Source organism: Lentinula edodes, assembly GCF_021015755.1.
Source record: "Lentinula edodes strain Le(Bin) 0899 ss11 chromosome Unknown C8R40scaffold_2, whole genome shotgun sequence".
In the NCBI taxonomy this organism is placed as follows: Eukaryota; Fungi; Basidiomycota; class Agaricomycetes; order Agaricales; family Omphalotaceae; genus Lentinula; species Lentinula edodes.
The window spans coordinates 1,787,358-1,811,517 of record NW_025764308.1 but is presented as its reverse complement, the minus strand read 5'-3'; the positions used below and the strand labels follow the sequence as shown (position 1 = coordinate 1,811,517).

At 47.6% G+C, this 24,160-nt stretch overlaps 10 protein-coding genes across 10 annotated transcripts; 5 read left to right on the top strand and 5 right to left on the bottom strand.

Moving 5' to 3' along the window:
• The first annotated feature begins 52 nt into the window (after positions 1–52).
• C8R40DRAFT_281810 (uncharacterized protein) lies at positions 53–1,129 on the top strand. Its single transcript, XM_046234582.1, has 3 exons — positions 53–101; positions 159–394; positions 460–1,129. The coding sequence occupies exons 2-3, from the start codon at positions 164–166 to the stop codon at positions 955–957; spliced, it is 729 nt and encodes a 242-aa protein (XP_046091873.1). The 5' UTR covers positions 53–101; positions 159–163; the 3' UTR covers positions 958–1,129.
• An 83-nt stretch (positions 1,130–1,212) lies between these two features.
• On the bottom strand, positions 1,213–2,132 carry C8R40DRAFT_1034091 (NUDIX hydrolase domain-like protein; the record flags this gene model as incomplete). The annotated part of the gene is made up of 4 exons (XM_046223394.1): positions 1,213–1,367; positions 1,425–1,538; positions 1,588–1,923; positions 1,973–2,132. 4 exons carry the CDS (start codon positions 2,130–2,132, stop codon positions 1,213–1,215), a joined length of 765 nt encoding a protein of 254 aa, XP_046091872.1.
• Positions 2,133–2,374: 242 nt separating this feature from the next.
• Positions 2,375–6,151, bottom strand: C8R40DRAFT_1081839 (Rec8 like protein-domain-containing protein). The gene is made up of 18 exons (XM_046227161.1): positions 6,015–6,151; positions 5,810–5,947; positions 5,592–5,747; positions 5,523–5,533; positions 5,346–5,466; positions 5,218–5,287; positions 5,135–5,162; positions 4,715–5,081; positions 4,482–4,665; positions 4,173–4,424; positions 3,997–4,117; positions 3,854–3,943; positions 3,667–3,801; positions 3,546–3,613; positions 3,142–3,490; positions 2,959–3,088; positions 2,784–2,905; positions 2,375–2,721 (listed from the first exon to the last, which is right to left on the bottom strand). Exons 2-18 carry the CDS (start codon positions 5,863–5,865, stop codon positions 2,642–2,644), a joined length of 2,340 nt encoding a protein of 779 aa, XP_046091871.1. The 5' UTR covers positions 5,866–5,947; positions 6,015–6,151; the 3' UTR covers positions 2,375–2,641.
• A 24-nt stretch (positions 6,152–6,175) lies between these two features.
• Positions 6,176–8,432, bottom strand: C8R40DRAFT_1244041 (uncharacterized protein). The gene is made up of 9 exons (XM_046233600.1): positions 8,321–8,432; positions 8,098–8,271; positions 7,863–8,045; positions 7,387–7,793; positions 7,287–7,332; positions 7,091–7,227; positions 6,736–7,039; positions 6,608–6,683; positions 6,176–6,555 (listed from the first exon to the last, which is right to left on the bottom strand). Exons 1-9 carry the CDS (start codon positions 8,414–8,416, stop codon positions 6,278–6,280), a joined length of 1,701 nt encoding a protein of 566 aa, XP_046091870.1. The 5' UTR covers positions 8,417–8,432; the 3' UTR covers positions 6,176–6,277.
• A 1,526-nt stretch (positions 8,433–9,958) lies between these two features.
• C8R40DRAFT_1081834 (uncharacterized protein) lies at positions 9,959–11,256 on the top strand. The gene is made up of 3 exons (XM_046227160.1): positions 9,959–10,092; positions 10,145–10,404; positions 10,454–11,256. The coding sequence occupies exons 2-3, from the start codon at positions 10,278–10,280 to the stop codon at positions 10,951–10,953; spliced, it is 627 nt and encodes a 208-aa protein (XP_046091869.1). The 5' UTR covers positions 9,959–10,092; positions 10,145–10,277; the 3' UTR covers positions 10,954–11,256.
• A 603-nt stretch (positions 11,257–11,859) lies between these two features.
• C8R40DRAFT_1065730 (uncharacterized protein) lies at positions 11,860–12,578 on the bottom strand (the record flags this gene model as incomplete). Its single annotated transcript, XM_046225691.1, has 3 exons — positions 11,860–11,930; positions 11,986–12,406; positions 12,480–12,578. 3 exons carry the CDS (start codon positions 12,576–12,578, stop codon positions 11,860–11,862), a joined length of 591 nt encoding a protein of 196 aa, XP_046091868.1.
• A 4,741-nt stretch (positions 12,579–17,319) lies between these two features.
• C8R40DRAFT_1032882 (uncharacterized protein) lies at positions 17,320–17,787 on the bottom strand (the record flags this gene model as incomplete). Its single annotated transcript, XM_046223294.1, has 1 exon — positions 17,320–17,787. A coding segment is annotated over one exon (468 nt), but the record flags the coding sequence as incomplete, so codon positions are not given.
• Positions 17,788–20,440: 2,653 nt separating this feature from the next.
• C8R40DRAFT_1033991 (uncharacterized protein) lies at positions 20,441–20,958 on the top strand (the record flags this gene model as incomplete). Its single annotated transcript, XM_046223382.1, has 3 exons — positions 20,441–20,777; positions 20,828–20,868; positions 20,929–20,958. 3 exons carry the CDS (start codon positions 20,441–20,443, stop codon positions 20,956–20,958), a joined length of 408 nt encoding a protein of 135 aa, XP_046091866.1.
• Positions 20,959–21,802: 844 nt separating this feature from the next.
• On the top strand, positions 21,803–22,858 carry C8R40DRAFT_1081823 (uncharacterized protein). The gene is made up of 2 exons (XM_046227159.1): positions 21,803–22,055; positions 22,132–22,858. The coding sequence occupies exons 1-2, from the start codon at positions 21,984–21,986 to the stop codon at positions 22,699–22,701; spliced, it is 642 nt and encodes a 213-aa protein (XP_046091865.1). The 5' UTR covers positions 21,803–21,983; the 3' UTR covers positions 22,702–22,858.
• Positions 22,859–23,554: 696 nt separating this feature from the next.
• Positions 23,555–24,078, top strand: C8R40DRAFT_1165701 (uncharacterized protein; the record flags this gene model as incomplete). The annotated part of the gene is made up of 2 exons (XM_046230737.1): positions 23,555–23,566; positions 23,617–24,078. 2 exons carry the CDS (start codon positions 23,555–23,557, stop codon positions 24,076–24,078), a joined length of 474 nt encoding a protein of 157 aa, XP_046091864.1.
• Positions 24,079–24,160: the final 82 nt, after the last annotated feature.

The following is a 24,160-nucleotide window of genomic DNA, read 5'->3' as shown; positions in this document are numbered from 1 at the left end:
ACATGATTGCCTTATAGAGCAAAAGGGATTCGCCGTCGGGACGGAGAGAGACAACTTTGAAGGGAAATTTTGCTTGAGGTTCAATGACCATTGCAAGCAAGGTGAGCAATGCGACCTGTAGGCGGAACCAAAGCAACCAGGCCCACATCCATAAAAAGACTGAATGAGGGAGAGGCAAATCAACCGCTGGTCGGATTCCAAGTTTTCTTCTGTCCTTACAGTTCGTATCTGGGACTTCTTCTACACTTCTACCCCGCACTTTGTACACATTCATGATTCGTCTACAGACCTTGCCAAAATGTATTTTCACCGCCTCAGAAATGTCGCCTCCCTAATATTCACCCTTGCCCTTTTATCAACTGTGTTGGCAGCAGTAATTCCCGCACCTTCCTCGGTGGGTACATATTTGGACTTTTCTCCCTACAATTCAAGATTGAATTCGATTATAACCCATTCTAGGTCAACGCTCAACCACCCAATCCCCTTCCTTCGACCCAAGCAGGAATGCACCAAAAAGCGACACGAGCTTTGGTTCATTTTCCGGGAACAGCTCCGCGAGAGAAGAAGAAATGGTACAAAGCTAGCTATTCGGACAAAACCATCAAAAATGTCGCAACTATGGAATTTCTGTTGCCAGTGATAGAGTATCAACTAGAACTTGGGAAATTGAGCGAGGCAGACTTTCAAATCGACGGTTTCCCTTCAGAGCCCAATATAGATGGGGATTTCGTATTTGATGTGACCCTTCATCTGGAACCCCCGAAACAGGTTTGGAGGGGCAAAGGAACGTTTAAGTTCAAAGACAAATTTGCGCAGGAGAGGCGAGTGTGGGGAACACTGATGAATGTTGATGGGAGTGTCGTCGGAAAGGTACGAGACAACATGCTCGCACTGGGATACAAGCCACTACTGAAAGAAGATGTCGTCGAGGATGGCGGACAGAAGATTCTCCCCTGAAGTTCCATGGTTCTTGGGAATGCGCTTTAACACTGAAGTGTTCCTGTTCTGTGTTCCTTTTGTACACCCAATCGAGTCTTTTGATCACTTCTCCTGCCTGCAAGGTTGGATGCTCACCGGAAATCATGATATATATTTGATCTGCACTGACGATGAGAGCACTACCGTCTAATAAGCGATCATCAAACTGTTCTCAACGAAAATTTCTTGATTTCGTGATTCATCTATGTATTGTTAATTTACGCGTACCAATCATTACACCATCTTCACCACTTTGGATCCATCTACGATACCTGCTAGACTCTTGGCGGAGACTTTGCCATCAGCACCTTTACGGAGTAAGAGTTCGTCCCACCATCCGAAGAGAAAGTCACGAGCGATGAGCTTGAACCAAGGCGTGAACAAATTACCTGTTAAAGAAGATAAGAACTATGGCTGGAAGTCGTCGCCCTTTAACAAGTTCGTACCTGTCTCCTCGAACATTGACTGTAATTCTGCCTTGTCGACATATTTATGGTCGCATATTTCGTTCTCGTTGGGTGTAACAGTGACATCGGCAGTGATGAAAAGAATATAATCCACTAAGATCTTTGATCAATTGCGATCCTTCATCTAGAACGGAATACTGACCTTCATGCTCACCCCACATCCCATTCGAAGGAGCCAGGTAGTGTATACGTGTGAGGTATTGGAACTCGTCTACAGGGGTTTGACTCTGTGGGATTCCAAGTTCATGTTCTAGTTTCCTTGATGCAGCGACCCGAACACCTAGTTGATCTTTCTCGATCTTTTCTGCTTCAAAATCGTCTAACGGATGCGAGCAGCAGGAATTTGTCCACATATCCGGAAATGTGATCTTTTCGGGAGCGCGTTTTTGGAGAAGGAGCTTGCCATCTGAAGGCCGAAACACAAAAGCCGAAAACGCGCGATGGAGGAGACCTTTGTTAATGTTCTCCATTAGATGGCCTGTGTTGAAAAGAATCAGTAACAACTTTAAAAGAAAGCGAGGAGGAACACGACTTGCATGTTTTCTTATCCACAGCTCCAAGAGCATTGTCATCCTCATCGACCAAGATACATCTTTCGTCCATCAACTTGGACTGAACGGGATCATAACCGGAAAGGTCGATACTGGTGAGAGCGGCTTTTGCAGCGAGAACGGCTGGGGAAGACATTGTTCGAATCACTAAGAGAGAAGGTGGGAGAAAAGATGGGGGAAATGGTACGATACGAGGTCGTATCAGCGGAACAAATAATCGCTGCAGATTGGCGAGCGAGGTAACGGAGAAGGGTTTACATATATCGCCAACGCGGCTAAGCCTGCCGTTCTTGTGGAAATGAAACCAAATCCCTCTTCATTGTCCTGACTCGTCGCTGATCAGAATAGAAAGTTCATTCCCACAATATTTTTACATGTTGTGCCTTCTTACTCCTGTCCTGCTCCTCTCTTTTCGACACGATAACTATCTCTTAGCGTGTGTTGTTTCCGTTACTCCCGGCTTTGTATGTATCCCTTTTCAAGTTATCAAACCTCAAATCTAAAGACCAGGGTGGTCAAACTAGTGCTGCACATAATTGTTGTCGATGATTCTGCGCAATCTCTATATACGGTGGGCCATTCGTCTCTGAAGTCCATCTACCTCATCCACCAACAGCTGAAATTCCGCACTAGTGTCCATCTACCTCAATTAACAAAGACTTTAAGTGATATCGCTCCATAGGGCTGTGCTTGGTGGACCTTTAAGAGGTCCTTGGTCGCCAAAACTAGATTGCATGAGCCGCCATCAGTCAACACTGAGGTTCAGAACCCATGACGATCATCTTACCCAGGCAATGATAAAAAGCGGCAGCCGCTACGTGTCGTGTACTAGTCAACTGGGGAACCACAACGTCGAATGAAATGTTTTCGCTTCCCGTGGGCATCGCTTGTTGTTGCATCTTGGCATACCTAGGTGCAATCACGTCAACGACAATCTATGCGCTGTATCGTCTCAACCTCACTCTAGGAAATTGAAGGAATTGCGCTCGAGCGTGATGAGGTTCAAATCAGACTTCTGAGAATCTATCTGTGTGTTGGTGTTCATCGTCTGCGTATTCTGTGTATTCATCGTCTGAGCGTTTTCCGGTTCCACTGTGAGTGTAATTCAGCACAACAGGTAAACGGTGACAGGCGCGAATACTCACCTCCACTGAAGACGAAGTCTTCACCGATGACCTGGGATCCTCGTATCCTGATATCTCCAGGTGATATACCTCGGATACCTGTGCTACCATTTTGGCTGGGCACAAGGGAACTTTCACGCCGACTGAAAGAGCTTCCCCGGATTCTAATCTCGGCGCGATCGATACTAACCCTATCACTTCCACCCCCAAACGCGTCGACACTAGAGGATGGTCCAGCCCCTGCATTATCCCACGGAAAGAGAGAGCTCCTCTGCGATCCCTCCTGACGGCCAAGAGATCCTAGATCAAAGCTGAAGTTTGCTCCTATGTCAGAGGGAGGTTTCGACATTTGACGCGCTTGGCCTGGTTCCTACAACAAAGCCCGCAATTCAGTTTTATCTTGAGCACAGCCCAACAAGCTTTACCTCAGAGGAACGTAATCGAGGTTCAACATCGATGTCGTTCCACCCAGTCTCAAAGAAATTCCCTTCGTCTAATGTAGAAAATCATTAGATGGGATGAAAAAGTTACTGATGTAGGTTGTACCTCCTCGACCCATTTCTGCCTCGTTCTCCATGTTTAGTTCAGGCTGTTCCATTTCATCTACCTGCATGTAATCCTCGAATCCTCTGTCCCGTGCAGCAGCCACCCTCCTACGTTTCGTGGGAGGTTCATCCTCCTCTAATGAGAATTGTCAGACGAGCCATGAAGCACAGCAACCGAAAGTTCTCACCCGACATGTCCAAGTGTATCACACCCGTCCTGGTTTCGACTTGAACTTTGAAGTTTCGTTGCCAGAAATCTATCAAAGCCGGGGCTTCGACTGGAAACAGAATTACAGAATCTTGACACGAGATCGTAAAATGGCATACGTACTTCCTTTCGGGACGCCCCAAATCAGGTCTTCCACCACCCTTCCACTGTCCTTTTCTAGTCTCTTGCTTATGAATTCGCGCCGCTGGAGGTATTGGTCAGAGAGATATTGTGCACGGGCAATCTGTGTCAACTCGATCATCAGAAGCAGCGCAAAAATAAGAGGCTTCTCCACCAACCTTCAGTTCGTCGTCAGTAAGTTCAGTTCGAGCATCAAGCAACAATCGGGTTCGTTTGTGTGTTTTCTTCTTTGGAGGTTTATCTACGTTTTTATGACCAGAAGTGACATCTGCGAGCAGAGCTGGCTCTAGCAATAATCCATCATCCTGCGAAAGCAACAGTTGAGCGAATGAATTCGCAGGGCTTGCAGGTGGTGGAAGAGCTTGTAATTGTTGTGAAGACGGTGCAGGGTTTTCCTTTCCCTTTGTGACCTATATATACATAACAATTAGCAAAACAAAATATGACTTGTGGCAGAAAAGCCCTGCCTTTCTTCGTACGGGCGTATGAGGTGCGAGAGACGCGACCCTACTGGCTGATGGTTCATCTAAACCTTGCCCGCCAGTGCCATACTCATCTCCGCCTAGCATAAAATCAAATTCAACGCCTGTTTCTCGATTCTCGAAATGGATAGGATCAAGCGATTGCTCGTCCACGTCCATACGATTTCTGCTAGGATTCTTCAGATTAATAATCATTGTGGAAGCTCATCGTAATCTACCTATCGGCGTTCTTGAGAGGAGAGGCACCCCAACCTTCTCCAAGTTCCCTTGCCAGATCCTCCCCTAAGCCAAGGTCAATGCCCAGGCCGTCGTCGATTCCTAGAAATACATTGTCGTCGAAAGCAAAAGCAGGTTCAGCTTGAGAGGAAGAGATATCAAAACCACTTCGTTGGCTTCCTTGGAAAGAAAGGTCGAAGGAGTTCGAGAGAAGGTGGTCGTGGTGCTCTCTGAGAGTGACCATGTCTGCCCGAACCTGTTCGGTCAGAGACGGGGGTTTCGCAACATTATGCTTCTTTCTGGCTTTCTTGGAACCGGTGGGATTGTATTCTTGTTCATCATCGCCGTCTTGCCTTCTCTCATTGTTATCTACGCGCACAATATATGTCCATACAGTTCAAAATAAGAAGAGGGATAGCTACCATTCAAGTTCAGAATCTCGTCCCAATCCTGTAAAAAACGCATATAATCAGGAATTGGAGCCAGATATCACATTGGAACGCACCGAAACGAAATTATCAAATTCCAAAAAATACAGAGCTTGCGGATCAGCAGCAATCGTGAAAGCAGATGGTCTTTGGAATTAAGTCAGTTATAGGCGCATTCTCGGTTCAAGAACAAGCAAATATTGACCGAGTCTGTTGTTGCATTTGAAGGGACGCGTCCTTGGCGGCGATGGTATGAATGTCTTGTACAACTTTCTTCAAGGATGATACACAGTTTGTTACATCGTTCATAAATAATTCTTGTTTGACTGATGAAGACCGTCAGCTTCGAAATGCATCTCCAATTTGAAACAAAGACAATCACCTTTATATACTCTAAACATCCGTGTACACTCAGAGCATATAGGAGAATAGTAAGCTTTTGGATACGCACCGAGCCACTCCGACCATGAGATTACTCGATAATCGCAATGCCAGCGGTTCTTCTGGTTGAGCAATGAGTTCACACAGTTGCGAGATATCGGCAGTAAGTACGGAGCGTTTAGGGAGTTTTTTGAAAGTAGATTTCGAGCCTAGAGTAGCTGCGAGCCTGCATGATAGGAGCAATTCTTTGAAAAGCCTGGCATAGATGACGCATACGAAAACATGTACCATAGTAGGCCAAATCCACTATCTCTCCGCGCGAGAAGCTCGGGAGTGAAAAACATATCGGTATACTGAAAACTTGAAGCAGACGCAATGAAGTGCGATTATAATAAAAATTTTAAAATATGAGCAGAGAGTTTGAATCTGTCGGGAGAGGATTGATGTTAATGGTACGTTTTGTCACGATCATCTACTAGCATTGTGCACTCACGCGATGTGGTTCAAATAAGTATACAGCAGATGAATCGATGAAGTCCTGGATTGGTCGAGCGAAAGTCAGTGAAACAGAAAGGAAAGGAGAGAAAGACAGCGAATTAGTCTGAACCGAATTAGCAAGATTGAAATAAGGTTTGATTTGCGGAGTCCAAAAGAAGATGGCTGAAATATCCTGCTTTGGCCTGCTACGAAGAATAAATTGTACGGATACACTAACCACGAAGGTATACACACAGCTGCCCTACAATCATAGAATATTCACACTTTCATCCAACGCTTGACATCTGTCCCTATCAAACGAGCGAAAATCTCATCCCGCCCACCTACCCAAGGGAAAACCTCCTCTTTATGTTCGCCATTAGTCGCATCAATCCATTTCACAGTAAGGCCCTTGAGCAAACCCGTCTTCTTTACAGCTCGTATATCCGCCAATGGAATGGCGACCTTCGTCCTTGTGGATGCGATCGGGTTGAAGAATAGCATATCCTGAGTGAATGTTAACAGCCCCGGGGAAGACGTATGCTGGCATGGGAAAGCTGACAGCAGGTGAGCAAAAGAGGGCTGCAAGGAAATCACGCGAAAGCTCACTGTGTGTTCCGCCTGAAGGGAGAGGCGCATCAGGTAACAAAGTAGGTTGTGATGCTGCAGCTGAAATATCTGAAGTCTAAATCGAGACAAGTCAGTGACAGAGGGAAAATGCCATGGGAAACACTCACATCTGGTTTTTTACTCACAAGTTTCTTGTCGACCATCCATGCCTTACCAATGGCTGCTCGCTCACCCCATTTCTTCCAGTCGACGTCTTTACCCTTTTCGGGTTTACTACCGCCAGGAGTTGTCGGGGTGCTTGAACTAGTCGCATCTTCTGTTTTGATTTCGCCCAAAGCGACGGGGCTAGGCCGACTCTTCTGGGATGATCTTTTGGAAGGGTTGACATCGAGGCCGGCAGCAATGCGTCTGGATATGATTTCCATCGCGAATTCTGCATCTGTAGGAACGTCTTGGAAGGCAGGTGGAATTCTTTCCTGTCTTGAGTATCTCAAAACACAGTTCATGAGCGCGAAGACGTACCTGGCTCTGTCTTCTGAAGGTAAGGCCGCGAGAATAGGTATGATATGCCAAAAGAACGCTCCGCCTAGAAAGTACACGAGCTTTGCGATGTATTGCGCAGGTAGCAATAGAGTGAGAATGCAACAAAAGCAGAGAGCCTAATGCACGGATAATTATTCGAAGTACACATTCACTGTCACGAATCCTTGTTACTCACTGTTCCGTAGACTTTGGACGATGCTGGCCTGCGCCAGATAAAGATACTACATGACAATCAACAAAGTCTCTGAAGATCGTGGAACACTGATGGAACAAACTTTTTGATACGTTCATGCAGGTCTGCAACATCATTCATAGCTAGCAACACAGCACGTTTTACATCCGTCTCTTTCTGGCTTTCCCTTGTATTATCTAGGACAGTAGGATCATCAACACCGTCGTCAGGTTTGTCCAGCCCGGTATTGGATTTCTGGGTCGATTTGTTTCTATTAGATTTTGTAAATATCCGTGAAATTCTCCAGATTTCCTTTAAACCAAAAGACGAAGTAGAGAGCCTGAGGGATATCTCTTCGCCCAACTCGTTAGCCTTATCAACCTGTTTTCGTCTTTGCTTGAGTTCCATGAGAGTTGGATACGTGAATATCTTACGCCGTATCAAGGCGTAAAAGATCCGGAAGAAGAACGTAGGTAGAAGGAGGTTGTAATACCACAATACCCAAAAAATCTGAGAAAATATGCGGCGGGAGATGAGGTATTAGCTGCTATTAGCTGTCAAAAAAGTTTTTTGACTTACCATGCAGTATCTTGCGCTCCTTCTGCGATCTCTCCAGGTACACAGTGCAACTAGATGGTGAAAAAAAGGAACATAAACAGGCCATATGGACAAGTATAACCGCTGTGTTGCCAAACGTAATCGACCAAGTGCGAATGGTGGAGGAGGTAGAGGCGGCGGTGGTAAGAGAGGAAGAATGTATCTCTGCAGCCTGATGAGTTATTTCATCGTCAATGGCCCGTGGAGTAAAACATACAAATGCTATTCGCTCTGATAATGTCTGCTTATCTTCGGATGGGTTGAAGTTGGGCCCTACTTTGCCGTTCAAGTTTTCCACTGTACTGGACGTTTCCTTTGGCCCCCTGTCGGACGCTGTAACGTTTTGTGTTCCCACAGGCGTGGATTCCGGAAGCTGGACTTCTGTGACGTGCTTCACAATGATAAAGAAGAAATTCGAAGGCAAAGAGAGACAAGCTTACTGCAGCAAACAAATGTAAGAAGCGCGAAACTTCTTCTTCGTCGTATAGCCGCCGAAGCTGCTCTTCTGAAAATTCTTCGGGTTCATCTGTATCCATGTTCAACGTGCGGAAGGTAAATAGAGGTAAATGGCTCATGACGTCACGCGGTACTCCCGGCAAATCTCGGGCAAATTTCATTTCTCTCTTCCTTCTAAACTCCAAGATATTTCTGGTATTTTCACGCAATTCACCATCCTCGAGATCAAGTCTGCTATCTTCTGCTATCTACTGTACTAGCGGCATGAGCCCTTTGGGCTCCGTGGATCACAGGCATTCAATTCCGACTTCAGCTGTCGTCAGCTGTCGTCTTATTGTCTTTTTGGGCGATGGCCCCGCGCGTACAAAGTTCTAAGATTAAATTCTCAGAATCTGACAAGGAAAAGACAAAAAAAACAATGATATTTAGCCGTGAAGTGGCCGTAAGCCCCGTTGGATGAGGACAGTGACCAGATCTTGATTTTGACGACCTGTCTTTTTGTTTTGCGGTCCGTAGGACCATCGTTATTGTGTTTCTGAACGTATATATCCAGGTAAGCTAGCGATGAAGAAGGTTCCTCAACTTTATCACGCCCACAATACCAACGCGCCATACACCTTACGTCGACTTCAACACACTTACCCTTCTCAACATGAACTCAGTCACGGTTTTCTCAGTTGGTTCTTCCGAGGCCTTCTCTTTACTGTCCTCTGTCTGGACATCCTCCTCTTCCGTTGACTCGGACGACGCAACAGAAACTTCTCCTGGTCCTACTGACCAGGAAAACGAAAGCTCTGCGTGTAACAGCTGGTGTATCATATCATAATCATGATACAGCTAGCTGCAGGACATTGCACTTTGCTGCTGTTCGTGTTAGTAGTCAAGTGCTTGTTGTTTCTTATTCATATTAACGAACTACACCGCAGAATATCGACGACACCCATGTCCTTATCTAACATCACCTTCATCGTGGCAGACTGCTGACGACAGGTGACGCGCTTGCGATGCTTCACGACCCCAATGAACAAACACGGAAATCACGAGTCCTAGGAGACTACGTGGCTAAGCTGCAACGAGATCTCATATCCGACCCTCCTCGTACCGCTACGCTTAAGGAGCCAAACTCACCCTTGTATCATGCCCTGATTGTACATATTCTACCCCCAACCAACCCGCCGAGCTACCTCACCGCCATAACCGCTTATAGCTTGATGCTACTCCCTCTCAATCCGTGAAACCCCCTCCCTTTACCTTCCCTGTGCTTTCCTTTTTTCCGCGATTTACTTATATATAATCAACATTATTCTCTATACGTTAGGAACAAACTCTCATTTTTACACTTTCAGGTGGACTATTTTTTTTCTACATTTAAGGATTTTACCTGGACCAATCCATATGTATTGTATCCTGAAATCAATGCACTATTCAAAATAAGTAAAAGTCGAAGAGTTTGCGACCAAGCTCAGCAGCAGATTCCATCGCGATTCTTCCTGTTCGTCCATCTCTCTGTTTTATCATCTGGCATGAGAAAAAAATCGCGTCTGTCAGCGTGTTCATGCGACGGAGAGGAAGGATCTGCGGAGTTTCATGCCAGATATAAGATGTAGTCAAAACCGACAAGATCAGGACTTGAAACTGACTCAAAATTTAAGGTTGCACAGCCTATCTAGCAGTAGCTCAGGCTGCTGAGGATCAAAAATTCTCAAATCATTGTTTTTCTTACTAACGTCTTCGTCGAAGTGCTTGTCCTACACTAGTAAGCCCCCTTTGCTCCATAATTGCGGGCTCATTTACTCCACCTCTACTAGTTCTCACCCAGAGATATTCGCTGGTCGAATCTCGAAAGTCACCCCAGTCGACTATTGTTGACCTATTTCTCCGTCAAGCAGTATTCAACTTCAAGCTTGAAGCTCTTTACCTTGCGTGTTATCACATAACACCATGCGCCTCCTCCTTCCATCCCCGTATCGACTATACATTGCATCCATTCTCTTGGTGATCACCCTCCTCGATGTCGCCGTAGTTTCCAGGCCAGTGGCTACTTCATGTCTCAAGCTCGAACGTCGAGGTAAGTTCACATGTTGGAAAGAGTTTGTCCAGTGACCAATTGTATTTAGTCTCAGACCCGGCCACCCACGAGTCGCCCGAGGATTATCAAATCTATCTCGCGCGTTGGAATCCTGCTCGCAGAGAATATGTCTTGAAGGATGCTGCATTTGACGAGATGCAGGTCGTTCGCTTTTTCATGGAAGGCACTGTCTCTAGTCATAAAGCCGGATTCGAATTCGTCGCGACTAACAATGGCAACAAAATTGAACGCGTCGAATACCCTGCATCATCCGGACAACACAGTTTAAAGTCTTTCATGCTGCGTGTGGATCAAGTTCAATTGGGCAATTTCGCCTGTGTGGATAACATGTTCAATATCGAATTTCTTCAAAGGGTGACAAACAAGCCTATTGATTCTGACCTGATCTTCGTCTTAACCATTTTACGGAGTATTGGTCTGGGTTATTCTCCTGTATGGAGAGGGCTGTACGAAGAAATGATTCGTGTGAGGAACGCATGGTTTGCCCGCCATAGCCACATTTTGTTGGGGAATACTCCGTACGCATAGTTACAAGACAGACGGTGTTATACTTGGTACTGTACAGTTAGTAGTCAGTATATCATGCATACAGTGTTTTCAAGACCCTCAGTTGATTTACTACCAACTGAAATGAGCCCACTAGATATCTGTATGAACACACGATCCTAACCTATAATAGTTTATCTTAACAGGTATAGATCATCAATATAGCTGATTTACTACCAACTGAGTTTATCTACGCTTGCGTACCGCTTCGCAGTTATTTCTGTGTGTATGCATGCCTAATGTTAGTCGTGAAATTCTACGAGCTCTACCATCTAGCTTCCAAAGTAACCTATTCCAAGGTAAGCTCCTTAGTGCATCACTATTTGGCAGTTAATGTCATACATTTTCAGTCATGTACAGCCTCATCCCTTTTTACCATACACCGCTGCCTCAGCCTGATTGCTTAATGCTTGTCCTGTACACTACCAGTGCAACCATCTAGTTTCCGAAGCAACTCTCCAAAAGCCATTTATCTACAACTCAAAATCTTGCTCTTTGCGGTAGAGATGTACTGCCCAAGTCTCGTTTAATCCCGCACTTTTTTGAATAAACCGTCTAAACGGCACACTTAACTTTTGAACGGTAGCGGGCCCTGCCGTTCGCCGGCGCTACCTGGATATCTTAACACATTTTTCCTTCATACCCAAAGTGATGTTGGTTCGATGCCTCTCCGTTCTTTACTGCTTAGTAATACGACCTTATTGCATATCTAAAAATTTATTGTGATGCAAGGACCACTCACTCGTCTCTCAAAAATATGAACCATGCGAAATCTGTTGGTAGAAATCATTGTTATACGCGTTGCAAGGCAGGGTGGAGGAGACTTATATTCGCAACATCCTGTATGTATGCCACGATTTAAGAAAAGCCCATGAGATTTTGGGATCCTCAGGAGATAGTCCTCTTTTTCCCGCCCTCAAGCTTTGCTAGAGTGTATAAGTTCACGTCCATGGGTCTTCCTAGACGTGAAAATTGGTTTGGACAACGGCACAATCGTAGCTCTGCAGGACACACCTTGCGTGAAGAGGGCGTTATTGAACACATTATCACTAATCTCGGCGATCCTATCCCCACTGGTATCATTCAGCGTACCCCAGATTCTCGTTTTCTGCAAAACTTTGTTCGTAAAACGCACTGCTGCCTTACCCTTCCAATCGGACGTCGGGGGATTCAGAGAAAGGATGACGTCAAAGTGGTACCGACCCTCTATATCTGGCTTAGACGGGGAACCGTAGAACTTGAAGTTGTCCTTCAAATCTCCAAGTTCAAATTGTGATTTGATTACTTTTCGAAGAAATCTTTTGATGGCAGCCTCGATGTGTAAGCCGTTCTTCGATTTGATGTCAGTTTCAGTTTCAGTTCCTGGAAACTTTACTGAAGCTAGCGTGACCTTGGGGATATAGGATGTTGAGGTCAAAGAATGGCGTTGTTGAACCTGAGAGAAAATCGTTAACGCTCATCACTCTTCGCGCTGTGGAATACAAAGCAATAAATACTCCACCACTCACTGGCCTAATACCGGGAGCTGCTGCTGCTACTACAGCAGAGACAAGAACGAGGGCGAATAGTAAAAAGTGAGAGTCGGTTCGCAAGCAGTGAAGATACATTTAGGCAAGTTCCTGCTCTTTGTGTGTGGGTAAATTACTTCGAATCAAACGTAGAAGAAATCCAAAACGCACTTGGGGACAGGATCGATTGGCCGACCAGCGGTTGAGATCAGTTAAAACCGTTTTCTGGACCACCTTTTCTCTACTTATACGACGGAACAGAGGCCTATAGGGGGTCGCGCCACTCCGTTGTATGGCAACCACCGCCTTTTCCTGTCTGTGCAAATTTGGTTTTTATATTCACCGGCTGACCATCACAAGATCAAGAACGCGTCTTTTTGGCTCGAAAAGGTATCAATATGAAGGCCCAGAAATCATCAAGGTCATAAGCTACTTCAGTGTTCAAACTTCACAAGGCTTCACATACGACCACATACGACAGTAGACGACAGCATACGATGGAGTGGTCAGGCTGTGATCTCGCAGACAACGATAGCCAATATGTCGTGGTGTCGTGTTGACCAGAATGCTCCTACTAAACTAACTAAAGCCCTAGCTAAACATGACCAAACTCCGGCCCTGAGCGCCTCCCACTGCCGGGAACCCCTACTACATGTGCCCCCATTCAAGAACAGACGTCGTCCTCGACGGCCACGCCCTGGACCGACCCGTGTTCTGCTCCTCCGTAACCTTCAGCTGTCTTTCCACTGCCTTCCAGACTCCTCAACTTTTCAACCTCTTGCTGTTCCACCCACAAGCTCGTACCCGGGTTAGGTGTGAAGCTACGGATGCGACGTGCATGGAAAGGTCCGCCATTCACCTTTGTTCCGTCCCTCTCTACCAACTCATATGAATTCTCCAGTTTTTCCGCTACCCGAACTGGTTTTGACCACCGCGCTGCTAGTTTCACTGCTGTTGAGTGCGTATTGTCCATTTGATTGAACCGGTACTGGACTAAATCGCCTTTCGTAAACTCAACCAATCCTTCCTTGCTCCCCAACACTGCCTTATCAAACAATGACTTCCTCCTCTGTGCATGGACAACTGCCTCCTCATATCCATCCAACCGCTGCTGCTCTGCATACAGCATGTGTGTCATCATGTCGCCTTCCTTGGTGACTGACGTCGCTTCCTCTACACTTGTCTGCCGTGTATTGACGGCGAGGCCTAGAAGGATCTCTTTCGGCGAAAACTTGAGGGCGGGTAAGATTCGGTTATTCAGCACGGAGATAGCTTCTTCAAAGTGGTCCGGCCATGTCTGTGGTAGTTTTTCGAATGTATCCATTGCTTTCCATTCGTCTGAGTCCTCTCCAACATCTGGTGCACACAACCTCTTCAAGACATGTAACAGCAGTCTGTTCGTGCCCTCCACGAGACCGTTAACCCAAGGTGAGTAAGCTGGCGTTACTTGGTGTTTGGTGCCCTTTGATTCGCAATACTGAATGACGTCTTTGTTTTTAAAGTGTGAGCCTTGGTCTGACATAAACGTTTCGGCAGTTAAGAACTCGGAGAAGATATGGTTTAAGCTGGAAACGGTTGTCCTTGCAGTGCCATGAGTCTTGAATTTGAATCCCCAAACATGCTGCGAGCATGTATCCAGATACAGCCCAATGTTGTGGTAACCCCCTTTGCCCTTTGACATAGACAGGTAATCACCAACAACCAGCTCAAATGGATGCCGACGTGTTATAGGACTGAGTAGGGAGTGAAGGTGTGCCGGCCCAAAATTTTTGCATCGCGGGCATTCCCTAATTGCCTTGAGTATAGATTCGTCGAGTTTTGGACTGCAAATCCGGTCCAGCAGTGCTATTTTTACTGAATCCCGTCCCCAGTGACCGCCATCTGCATGTTGTATTCTTGCTAACGCCACTGCCTCTTCCTTCGTTACACACTCAACCCTTGGTCGGGCGCGTGCGCCACGGCCGCCAACCTTCCACAGTTTGCCATCTTCAATCATGTAACCCTTTGCCCGATGCTCCGCCCTTGCCTTCACTCGAATGCTGGCATTTGACTTAAGGTTCGCCAGTGCATTAACGACCTCTGAGAAGACTGGCTCATCTGAGAAACGCCTCCTCAATGCCACAAACTCGTTTGATTCCTCTTCCTCTAGGGCCATCACATCCTGCACCAAACCCCTGGATGACTCCCAATCCTCGCTAACGGACCACGAGCTGCCATCCCCTTCAAACTCTGGGAGTCCTTCATCCTTGCGACTAATTCCATCTGCAACCACGTTCAACTTCCCAGGTACATGCCGGACATCCACTATATGGTGAGCCAGTATTCCATCCCGCCATCGCGCGTGTGCTGCATTGAGACGATCGCTTACCAGCACGTCTCGTAGAGCCTGGCAGTCAGTTTCAATCTCGACAGGGTACCCCCACACGACATCTGAGAATTTGTCCAGGGAATACTTCAAGGCTGCAAACTCAAGCAGGAAGGGCTTGTAATTCCGTTCAGCAGCCGAGGTACGTTTAGAAGCGAAAGCGATTGGGTGAATCTTCTCAACAACCTTCCCATTCTCTAGTTGTGTGGTGAACCGCTGTGCCAACACTCCCGCAAACCCCTCCTTACACCCATCTGTTGTTACAATGAAGTGTGAACCGTCCCACCGAGGCGAACGCAGCAAAGGCTCCGAAACCATAAGCTCCTTCAGCTTCAAGAAGGCACAGGTATGCTCCTTCCTCCATCGGCTATCCAGTTTCCAAGCCTCTAATGTTGAACGATATTTAGATTTTGTATACTTCAAAGGTAGCACTACTTCCTTCAGCAAGTCCCGCAGAGGCCCCTCTATTCGCGAGTAGTTCTTGATCAGGTCTCGGAAGTGACCTGTGAGACCCAAGAATGACGCCAGGTTCAGAGCATCCTGTGGCTGGCGCCACTGAACGATTGCAGTGAGCTTACCAGGGTCGGTTGTAACCCCCGATGCGCTAACTTTTGCACCTGCAAAGACACCCTCGTCGATGAAAAAAGCTGACTTTGCAGCAGACAAGGAGAGTTTCTTTTCTCGCACACGTTGTAGGATGCGCTGGATTTTGGAAAACATGGTCTCGAAATCATCTGCGGCCGCAGCTCCATCATCCACAAAGAGCTCCATTGTTCCGTCATTGGTCAAATCACCCAGCCTTGTTGCTGTCATATGTGCGAATGTTGAGGGTGCCCCTGTGAGACCAAAAGGCATCCGTCTGTACCAGAAGTAGCCTCGTCCTTCAACATAGAATGCTGTGTATGGCCGTGACTCCGGGTCGACATCAATAGCATAGAATCCTGAAGCAAAGTCAAAGAAGCAGAGGAACTTATGACCACTAATGGAAAGCTGCTTGGCTCGGATGTCCCCCTGAGGCATGGGTGCGATCTCGGTGAGTTCGTTGACCTCTCGGAAGTTCTGGCAAATACGCCATTTCTGAGCTGCCGGTTTATCTGCAGGCTCTGCAGTGGGTTTCGGCCGTGGCGGCAGGTCGAAGCAAGAGGGTAGACCAGCCTCGATACACTCGTCATTCAGACGGTGCTTTAGCTCATCAACGGTGAGGCCGCCCCCTTCATGTGCCTTCTTAGCCAGCGTAGTTGGTGAAACACACTTCACCTGACTGGGGTCACACTGCTCAATTATGCCAGCTGCCAGCAACTCATCAATCTTTCCATGCATGTACTCTTTCTGTGGTGGGGTAAGAGGCTTCTGGTGGACCTTTTTACGGAACGTGGCATTCTTTGGAATGTTGAGCTTATGGGTAGCTCCAGGGATCTCACAAACTTCCCCAACGCTTAATGCAAAGCAATCAGCGTATTCCCGAATGAGCGCCGTGGCACGCAGCTTCTGCTCTGTCGTCAGCTGGTTACCGATTTTCACCTGGCGGAGTACTTCTTCAACCCGTGCATGCCTGAAAGCACCCTTCCCACCTTCACTACGGGTGTAGATTCCTGAGGGTCCATCAACGTCGAAGGCCTCTGGGATGATGTCAGAACCAAGGCCACTGGGGACTGTGTCCTCTTCCACTATGCAAACTGGTATGGCTTCTGTATCTGCTGGAACACTGGTGTCAATAGATTCTGTGGCAGGCATCTGTTCAAAAGTGGAAACTCCCCTCAAGGGGGGCACGTCACTTCCCCCCACTGAGTTTTGACGCACTGCAGCTCTCCGCTGCTTTAACCTCAACTTCTCATACTTCTTCCTCCCAGGGCTTCGCTTCTTCTTTTGCCGTTCCACCCTTGGCGGTAGACTTCCCTTGCATGTGCGTATAGGTGTAAAAGCTCCCCGCCTGCAGGTGAAGCGAAACCTCTTTGCACTATGCACCCTCCAAAACTCCCTTGCTAGTTGTCGTTCCTTGTCCTTTGTCTGTCTTTCCTCTTCTTCTGCCTCCACTCTCTTTTGCCTCAACCTCTCCTCTACCTGGAAATCCTCATCGCGCCTCTTTGCTTTGCGTTCTTCCTCCCGTTGGTGGAGTATTTCTTCCGCCAGTGACCGCAATAAGCGATCCTCCTCTGCACGCCGCCGTTCTTTCTCCCATAACTGCCTATGTTTTTCCCATTTGGTATCGAAACCCAGGCTTTCGCCATCAAATGGTAAGTCTGAAAATGATATCAATGAAGGCGTCAGCTCATTCGACAGTAGCTTTGGAGTCTCAACATCCCTGATCCTTGGGGCTTGTGATCTCTCACTCCCCCCGTCACCGGTGCGCGCTTTTTCTCCCAACAGGTCCAGCATCTGGGTGCCCGCCAGCTTCATATCCTCGTCCTTATCCTCTGCCTTGCAGACCTCCACTTTCCTCCCCAGGCCATTTTGAAACATGTCCAATGCTTTTTTCTTTATCACCACCGAGTCATTTCCGAAATCATGCACAACTCCAAATGCCTGCAACAGTGGCTTCCCAAACAAGACATCCCAGCTGCCACCACTATTAAAGACTTGCAGAATCCCATCAACTTCTGAGCCCTGGAACAACACCTTTCCTCGCCACTGCACTTTGGCTCGTATCACGGTGCCGTTTGCCATTCTGAGACGCTTTGTTGAAGGCTCCCATCCCGAGATCTGGTCCTTCACCCTTTCATACAACCGCTCATCCAACCCTGCCACCATTGCACCGCCATCCATTAAAGCAACCTCCACTTCCTCTGCTCTTCCTTCGCTATCCTTCAGTGTGATTGAAACAACTTTCGGAATACTGCTGCAGCTTACGTCGGACTCGATTGAAAAAATGTCGATAATATCATCGTCATTGGTCAAGATGTTACAAGATGTGATCTGTTCGAGTCTTCCGCCTGTCAGGATCATACGGTCACTGCTTAATCCGTTGATCCTCCCCCATTTCCCGAGCCCCCACTAAGCCACCGGTCAAAGTCATCGTCCATCACATTATTCACCTGAGCCGGGCGTGAACGGAGCTCCCTTCCACATAAAACTCTCCACTCTCTCTCACGTGTCCCAAGGGCCCGCTCTCCAGTAACATCGCAGAACCTTCCCTGGTGGCCTTGCAGTCCGCAGTTGTAGCACTCCCCAGATGCAATCGGAGCTGTCCCAGGTTTCAAAGGTACTGGCTTCTCGTAGTTGATTACTGCCTCCCGACCCCACTTGTTTGCCCAAGTTGCCAACTGCTCGCGATAGGCCTGGAAACCATCTGACGTCGCGGGATGATGGGGTAGGAGTCCCACATTCCGAGTGAGCACTGCAAGCTGTTCGGTTGTGAGAGGGGTGAGTGATCTCGGACCTGGTCCCCCTCCCCGGCTTCCATGACTGCCTCTGCCCAATCCTCCACGATAACTCCGGGTATTTCCACTGCCGTATCCCCTGAAGTTGCCTTCGTCGATACTCATACTAGCAAGGGATCGGCTTAGATTTTTCGATGGTGTCTCCGGCATAGGAGGCATGCGATTCCACAATTTCTTCTCTGCCTCCGCAACTTTCTCTTTTGTCTCATCAAACATGCGCTGTCGCTCTAAACCTTCTTCAATCTCCTGCTTCTTGACCGCTTTGATTGCATCGGTGAAGGCTTTCCAGTCTTTTTGCTCATCACTAACCTTGACCCTTAGTGCAGCCGGAAGAGCATCACGAACAGAGATGATGGAGGAGCATCCGTTTTCGATGCCGGCCAGTTTGGCATAGCGAAGGAGTTCATCAGCAAACCACCTCCACATGTAGTTGTTTGTTTCCGCATGGCGATCAAGCATTTTCTTTGTGTCGAGCCTGAGCTCCGTCAAAATCCGTTCGTACTCCATCGGCGTGCGAGCCTGGATTACGGGAGCTGGGAATTTAGCATGAAACCCAACGGCAAATGCATCCCAGTCTGCGGCTGCAGCCGCGGCACCTTTGTACCAGTCATCGGCTGGACTACCATGTTTTAGATAGAGCTCAAACTCTGCAACAAAATCTTTTTTCTCCACTGCTGATGCTCGCATAGCTCTTAAAAATGACCGCACAAAATCTACCGGGTTCTGCTTCTCTCCGATATCGCCACTGAAATGGGCAACGGTCTCGGCCATCCTGTTCCTAGGGTGTACCGGCGGTGTGGCTGTTTTTGGAATATTTGGCAATGGTTGTGATTGTTTTCGGAACCACCGGTCTAGATTCGTCTGTGAAAAATCGATGGTTGGAGTAGATGCAGGGCTGATGGAGGCTGGTGAGACAAATCGGCCACGAGCGTTACGAGGACGAGCCAGGCTGAAGGACCAAAATCGATGGGCTGGGAAAAGCAAGCAGGCAGGCAAAGAAAAGCACAGCAACAACAAGCAGGGCAAGGCCAAATTCAGAATCGCGCTCTCGTCACCAAAATGGAGTGGTCAGGCTGTGATCTCGCAGACAACGATAGCCAATATGTCGTGGTGTCGTGTTGACCAGAATGCTCCTACTAAACTAACTAAAGCCCTAGCTAAACATGACCAAACTCCGGCCCTGAGCGCCTCCCACTGCCGGGAACCCCTACTACAACGACCAGCAGTTGTGAATGAAAGACTTCAACCTTGCCGAAGGCAGTACCACCTAAGCGCCACCTAGTGTCACTCCTTGGCGGGACATGATCTGAAACGCTGTACACTTCAAGGGGGAAGCAGGGAAAAGCGACGGAGAGATCTCGCTGCAAATATGGAAATCCTTGAGGGTTAGTCTACTCAAACTACACTCACAAGCAGCAGAGAACAGGGCAATTGCGACAGAGACGACACAGATGAATTACGCAAACCCGAGAGCAGAGCAGCTTTTCGAACGGAGAGTCCTTTGATAAGAGTTGTTGCTACAGATCCTCTGAACCTAGAATTTCGCCGTGGACTGGTGCCTGCCCGAACCGAACAAATTCAACATGGATGACAGTGATGTGGTCACCCATCGAGGATTCTTTTCCTCTGCTTCGTCTTCTTCACACTGGTGATGAGGTTCGCAGAATGAGGAGTGGAAGTAACCCCCTAAGAATCAGTGAAGGGAAATGGGGAGATGAATATAGGGATGAGAGATATGTACAGTAATACGAGAGGCAGATATTAAGCATACCTAGTAGAATCAGTGAAGGGAGAAAAAAGAGAGGAAGCGAGGGGAGAAGACTACGATGTGAGTACTTATATTGTGCGAAGTTCAACGGCGTATATGTGTCAAGTACGTAGGCGAAGACAAGATGGAGCGTAATGTTCGAAGTGCAGCCCGCTGCGACACTGCTAAGCGGCCATCTCACTTGTAGACCTCAGGAGGGCGGACCCATGTGAACCTGTAGGTGGGGATGGCCTTAGCGAGGTGTGTGTATCATACCTGAAAGGCTAAACTCACCTGCTATTAGTCTTGCGTAGACTATCGTCTAAGCTCGAAGAATGAGGAGTGGCGAAACATGATTTCGACTCATGAGACTCATGAGAGGGAGAAATTGCCTTCGGATCAAGCCGCTCGGCACTCCGGTTTATTGACACAAGTTTACGTCCCTTGTACTTAACTTACAGTGTTCACCATCATGCTAAGCCGTAGCAGCTGCGCTCTGCTCACCCAGAACAAGAACAACATTCTCAAAACCCTTTCTCGCGCCGCTTCATCCGCTCCCATTACTTCTAACCATATCACGACACCCACTCCCGCCGGGTCTACCCCTTCAACGCCAGTTATCGGCACTCAAGCACCAAATTACCCTTCAACCTGGTCTGCTAACCAGCGCACACGCCCTACATCCGGCTCAGGGCCTCGTTTCGAGCAAACGGCGATGGAGTTCCAGCCGAATCCGCCTAGTGCAATGGCAATGATTGCAGAGGAACCGATTCGAGTGGTGGAAGGCAGGAAGGCGGTTTGTGATGGAGGTATGGTGTAAATATGATTGTAGAATTGACATAAATTAATGTGGTGTCAGGCGGTGGACCATTGGGTCATCCCAAAATCTACATCAACTTGGTACGTTTATTGTCGTCGTCTATCCCCGTTTTTCTCCAGAATTGAGACGAATCACTATAGGACCGACCAGGACCTCGACCTTGCGGGTGAGCTTCGCTTTTGGATTCATTGTTGCTCATGCATCACTCACGACACGTACTCATTATTTTTTGCTTCTTTCCCTTCTCCATCACAGCTACTGGTGAGCATCACCTCTTCTGATTGCATGTCTCTTCCTTGTTCAAATTCTGATGTAAATCATACTTCATCTCTTTTTACAGCGGTCTTCGCTTCGAACAACATCATCACTGATCTTTCGGGTACAATTTTTCGTGCCCACATAGGGTGATCACCAATCTTAGGATAGGATAGGATAGGATAGGATATGAAGTAGATTTGGGAAGGGCGGTCAGATAGACATCATAATAACGCATTAGCGACATTGTACTATTGCAAAAAATTAGTGTATCCGCTGCCTCGTATCGTGTGTGGTACGCATCAGAGCCTGAACAAGCGCTATGCACTCATGTTGAAACGTTCCAAAGAATCGAATTCCCTCGCATTCACTGATGAACAATACTTGACTGCTCACATGCATTGTCGAGACGGGGAAGACCGTGCACGTTTCACGAGGTTTTTTTCTTGCTTTTTCCTCATCAAGTGTGAGAGTGGCATAATCGCCCCCCCGCATTAGAAATGTGTGTTCCGTTACTGTAATCTTAAGTAGTGATTGTACAGTACGGTAAACTGGTTGTTCGGGAATCGGACCTAGCCAGTATAATTTAACTATCCTATCCTTGAAGAACAGACTAAACCACCAGGTGCAAGTTGTGTAGTCCGCGAAACAGAGAAATTCTGAAGACTACAAGGGAATCTCAGCTAATTTCAGGAAACACACAATACAAAGTCAAAAGTCCACCCGTTGGTCAGTAGTAGCCGTCGGTTGGCAGGATCGCGGAACAGTCTGGTACAGTCTGATATATAAGTCTGTAATTATAAGGAACACCGCGTTCTTGAACTAGGATTTTCTCCTGCTGGCCAGAGAAGATATCTTGAGCGTTCTATCACAGCATCGTTTGTGCCTCTGAGCATTGTTCTTCTACAATCTCATTCTACAATCTTAATCGACGATCAGCATGCATTTTGCCCCTGTTTTTCTTGTCGCTCTGGGTGCTGGTCTGCTGGCATTTGCAATTCCTGTTGTTCTGGTGAGCAGTTTTCAACTTGATTCGCAGAATCATCTGGGACTGATATATGTTGAATTATGTTTCCTTTCTCCTTAAGACCGATAACATGCAATCGCGTATAGAAGAGAACCCCACTCAATCGGTGCAATTACAGGCTCGGCATCACTCTCCAAGCTGTCAGCGTGTTTCGAGCCATCCGTCTTCGAACCTATCCCCAACCCAGTATCGCATCACATTCATCCCAGGTATTGGTCTGGGTCATAGTAGGAATCCTAGTCGTGATGGAGATGATAAGACCTCTCGACTTATGCAAGACCTAGTTGTCTCTTGCCTGAACCAGAGATTCGAGACATCCGAACGAGCTCTACTAGGACATACCATGGCCAGAAAGTTCGATGTCAAGAATGCTGATCTATGGAAAAATGAATACTCCGTTCATTCGCCTGACTCAGGACATGTTCGATTCCAAGTTGCGTATGCTGACGGCGGCAACAGTCACGGTGGCGGGCATTGCGGAAATGCGATGTTCCAGTGGATTGGTGTAGTGGACAGGGATAACCCTAGTGATCATGACTCTATTCGTTGTACTGTCATGGACGCAACCCACGCGGATGGGGGTTTTGAAGGCTTGTTACGCGTCCACAGAGCACGATTTCCGTCCAAGTAGTTGAGTGCAACAGAATTGTTTTGGGCTGTCCTGGTTTATTCTATGGACCTAGCATGTTACTGGATGACTTCCCGTAGGAATTATTTGCAGGACACCAGACAATTAATTTGTGCCACCAATATAAGCGAACCTAAGCGAAGATGGCCGGACAGCGGCTTCGCAAAAACTGCATCAAAACCAACTTACAACGGCCTCCCTACCCTGTTGTAAACTGGTTTTTGGTGTAAGCGAGGGTCCCATCAACAGTCCGTACGTCGCATCAAATACCGTTAATAGTTAACTGCAGGTTAACTGCAGAATAATTGCAGCGGGAAGTCACCCACTGTTGCTGAGTAACCTCCGGTATCTTGAATTTATCGTCATCCTGCTTTGAGTTTTATTGTGTAGCAGCTTCTAGACATACATAGTCAAACCGGCAATGGTACCGATGGATCTTCTCCGGCGGGTCTTCGGTTCTGAATCGGAGGCCCTCGGAGGGTTTGTGGTGATGACATCCATCCTGCTCCAGTTTACTGGTTACGATAAATATCAGACGGCTCCCTGAGATGATAGGGGCTGCGGGCGGTTGTTGCACCCATCGGGTGACCAAACCTATTATGGTGAAACTCTCCGCTCAAGCGAAACTGAATCTGGTGAACTATAGAAAACTCTCCCCTAGTTCGTCCGCAAACTATCATTTTCCTCCTGCTGGTCAAGGAAGATACCTCGTGTTACTCGCTGAGCGCTCTAGCACATTCACGTTTGCAATTCTCACTTATCTATCACCTCAACGTACTTGGAAATCATGATGCGTTTCGCTCCGGCTACCTGCCTTGTCACTTTGGGAGTCAGCTTACTGTCAGTTGCGCGCGCGATGCCTGTTCTGGTGAGTGTATTTTCATAGCATGGCTTACTTTTGATTTACCGCCATCATAGAATGACAATACTTTCCAATCACTCACCGGTCGCGAAGAAAGGAATGCGGGGGGTTTTGACCACACTGGTCTCACGCCGGCGCCATTAAAACAGCCACAATTCGCTGCCGGGGGTTCAGACGCACTTCCCACGATTTCCTTTCGATCCGGAATAACTGGTAACGATGAAGGTGAACCTGCAGATCGTTGGAATGTGCGGGACGTGGTCGTAGAGTTTCTGGTGCAGAAACATCTCTATGATGATGCTACGCCTGAACATTTTCGCTGGGAGAATGGATACCGACCAGAGCGAACAGGTTTCATTCAATTTACATTGAAAGATCATGGGCATTGCCATGAAGGTTGTCGTGCCGTGGTGAACAAACCACACAGCCAATGGACAGCAGGCCAACCACTTGTTGGTACAGTGGGCTCGGGCGGAGAGAGCTGGCATACGGTACACGTTACTCATGGCAATACGTAGCTATAGTATGTACAGCCACTTCGTCGAATGGCGCGGGCCTCGGCTCTCGGTCCGTTCCGTTCCATTGAAAAGGGAAAAAATT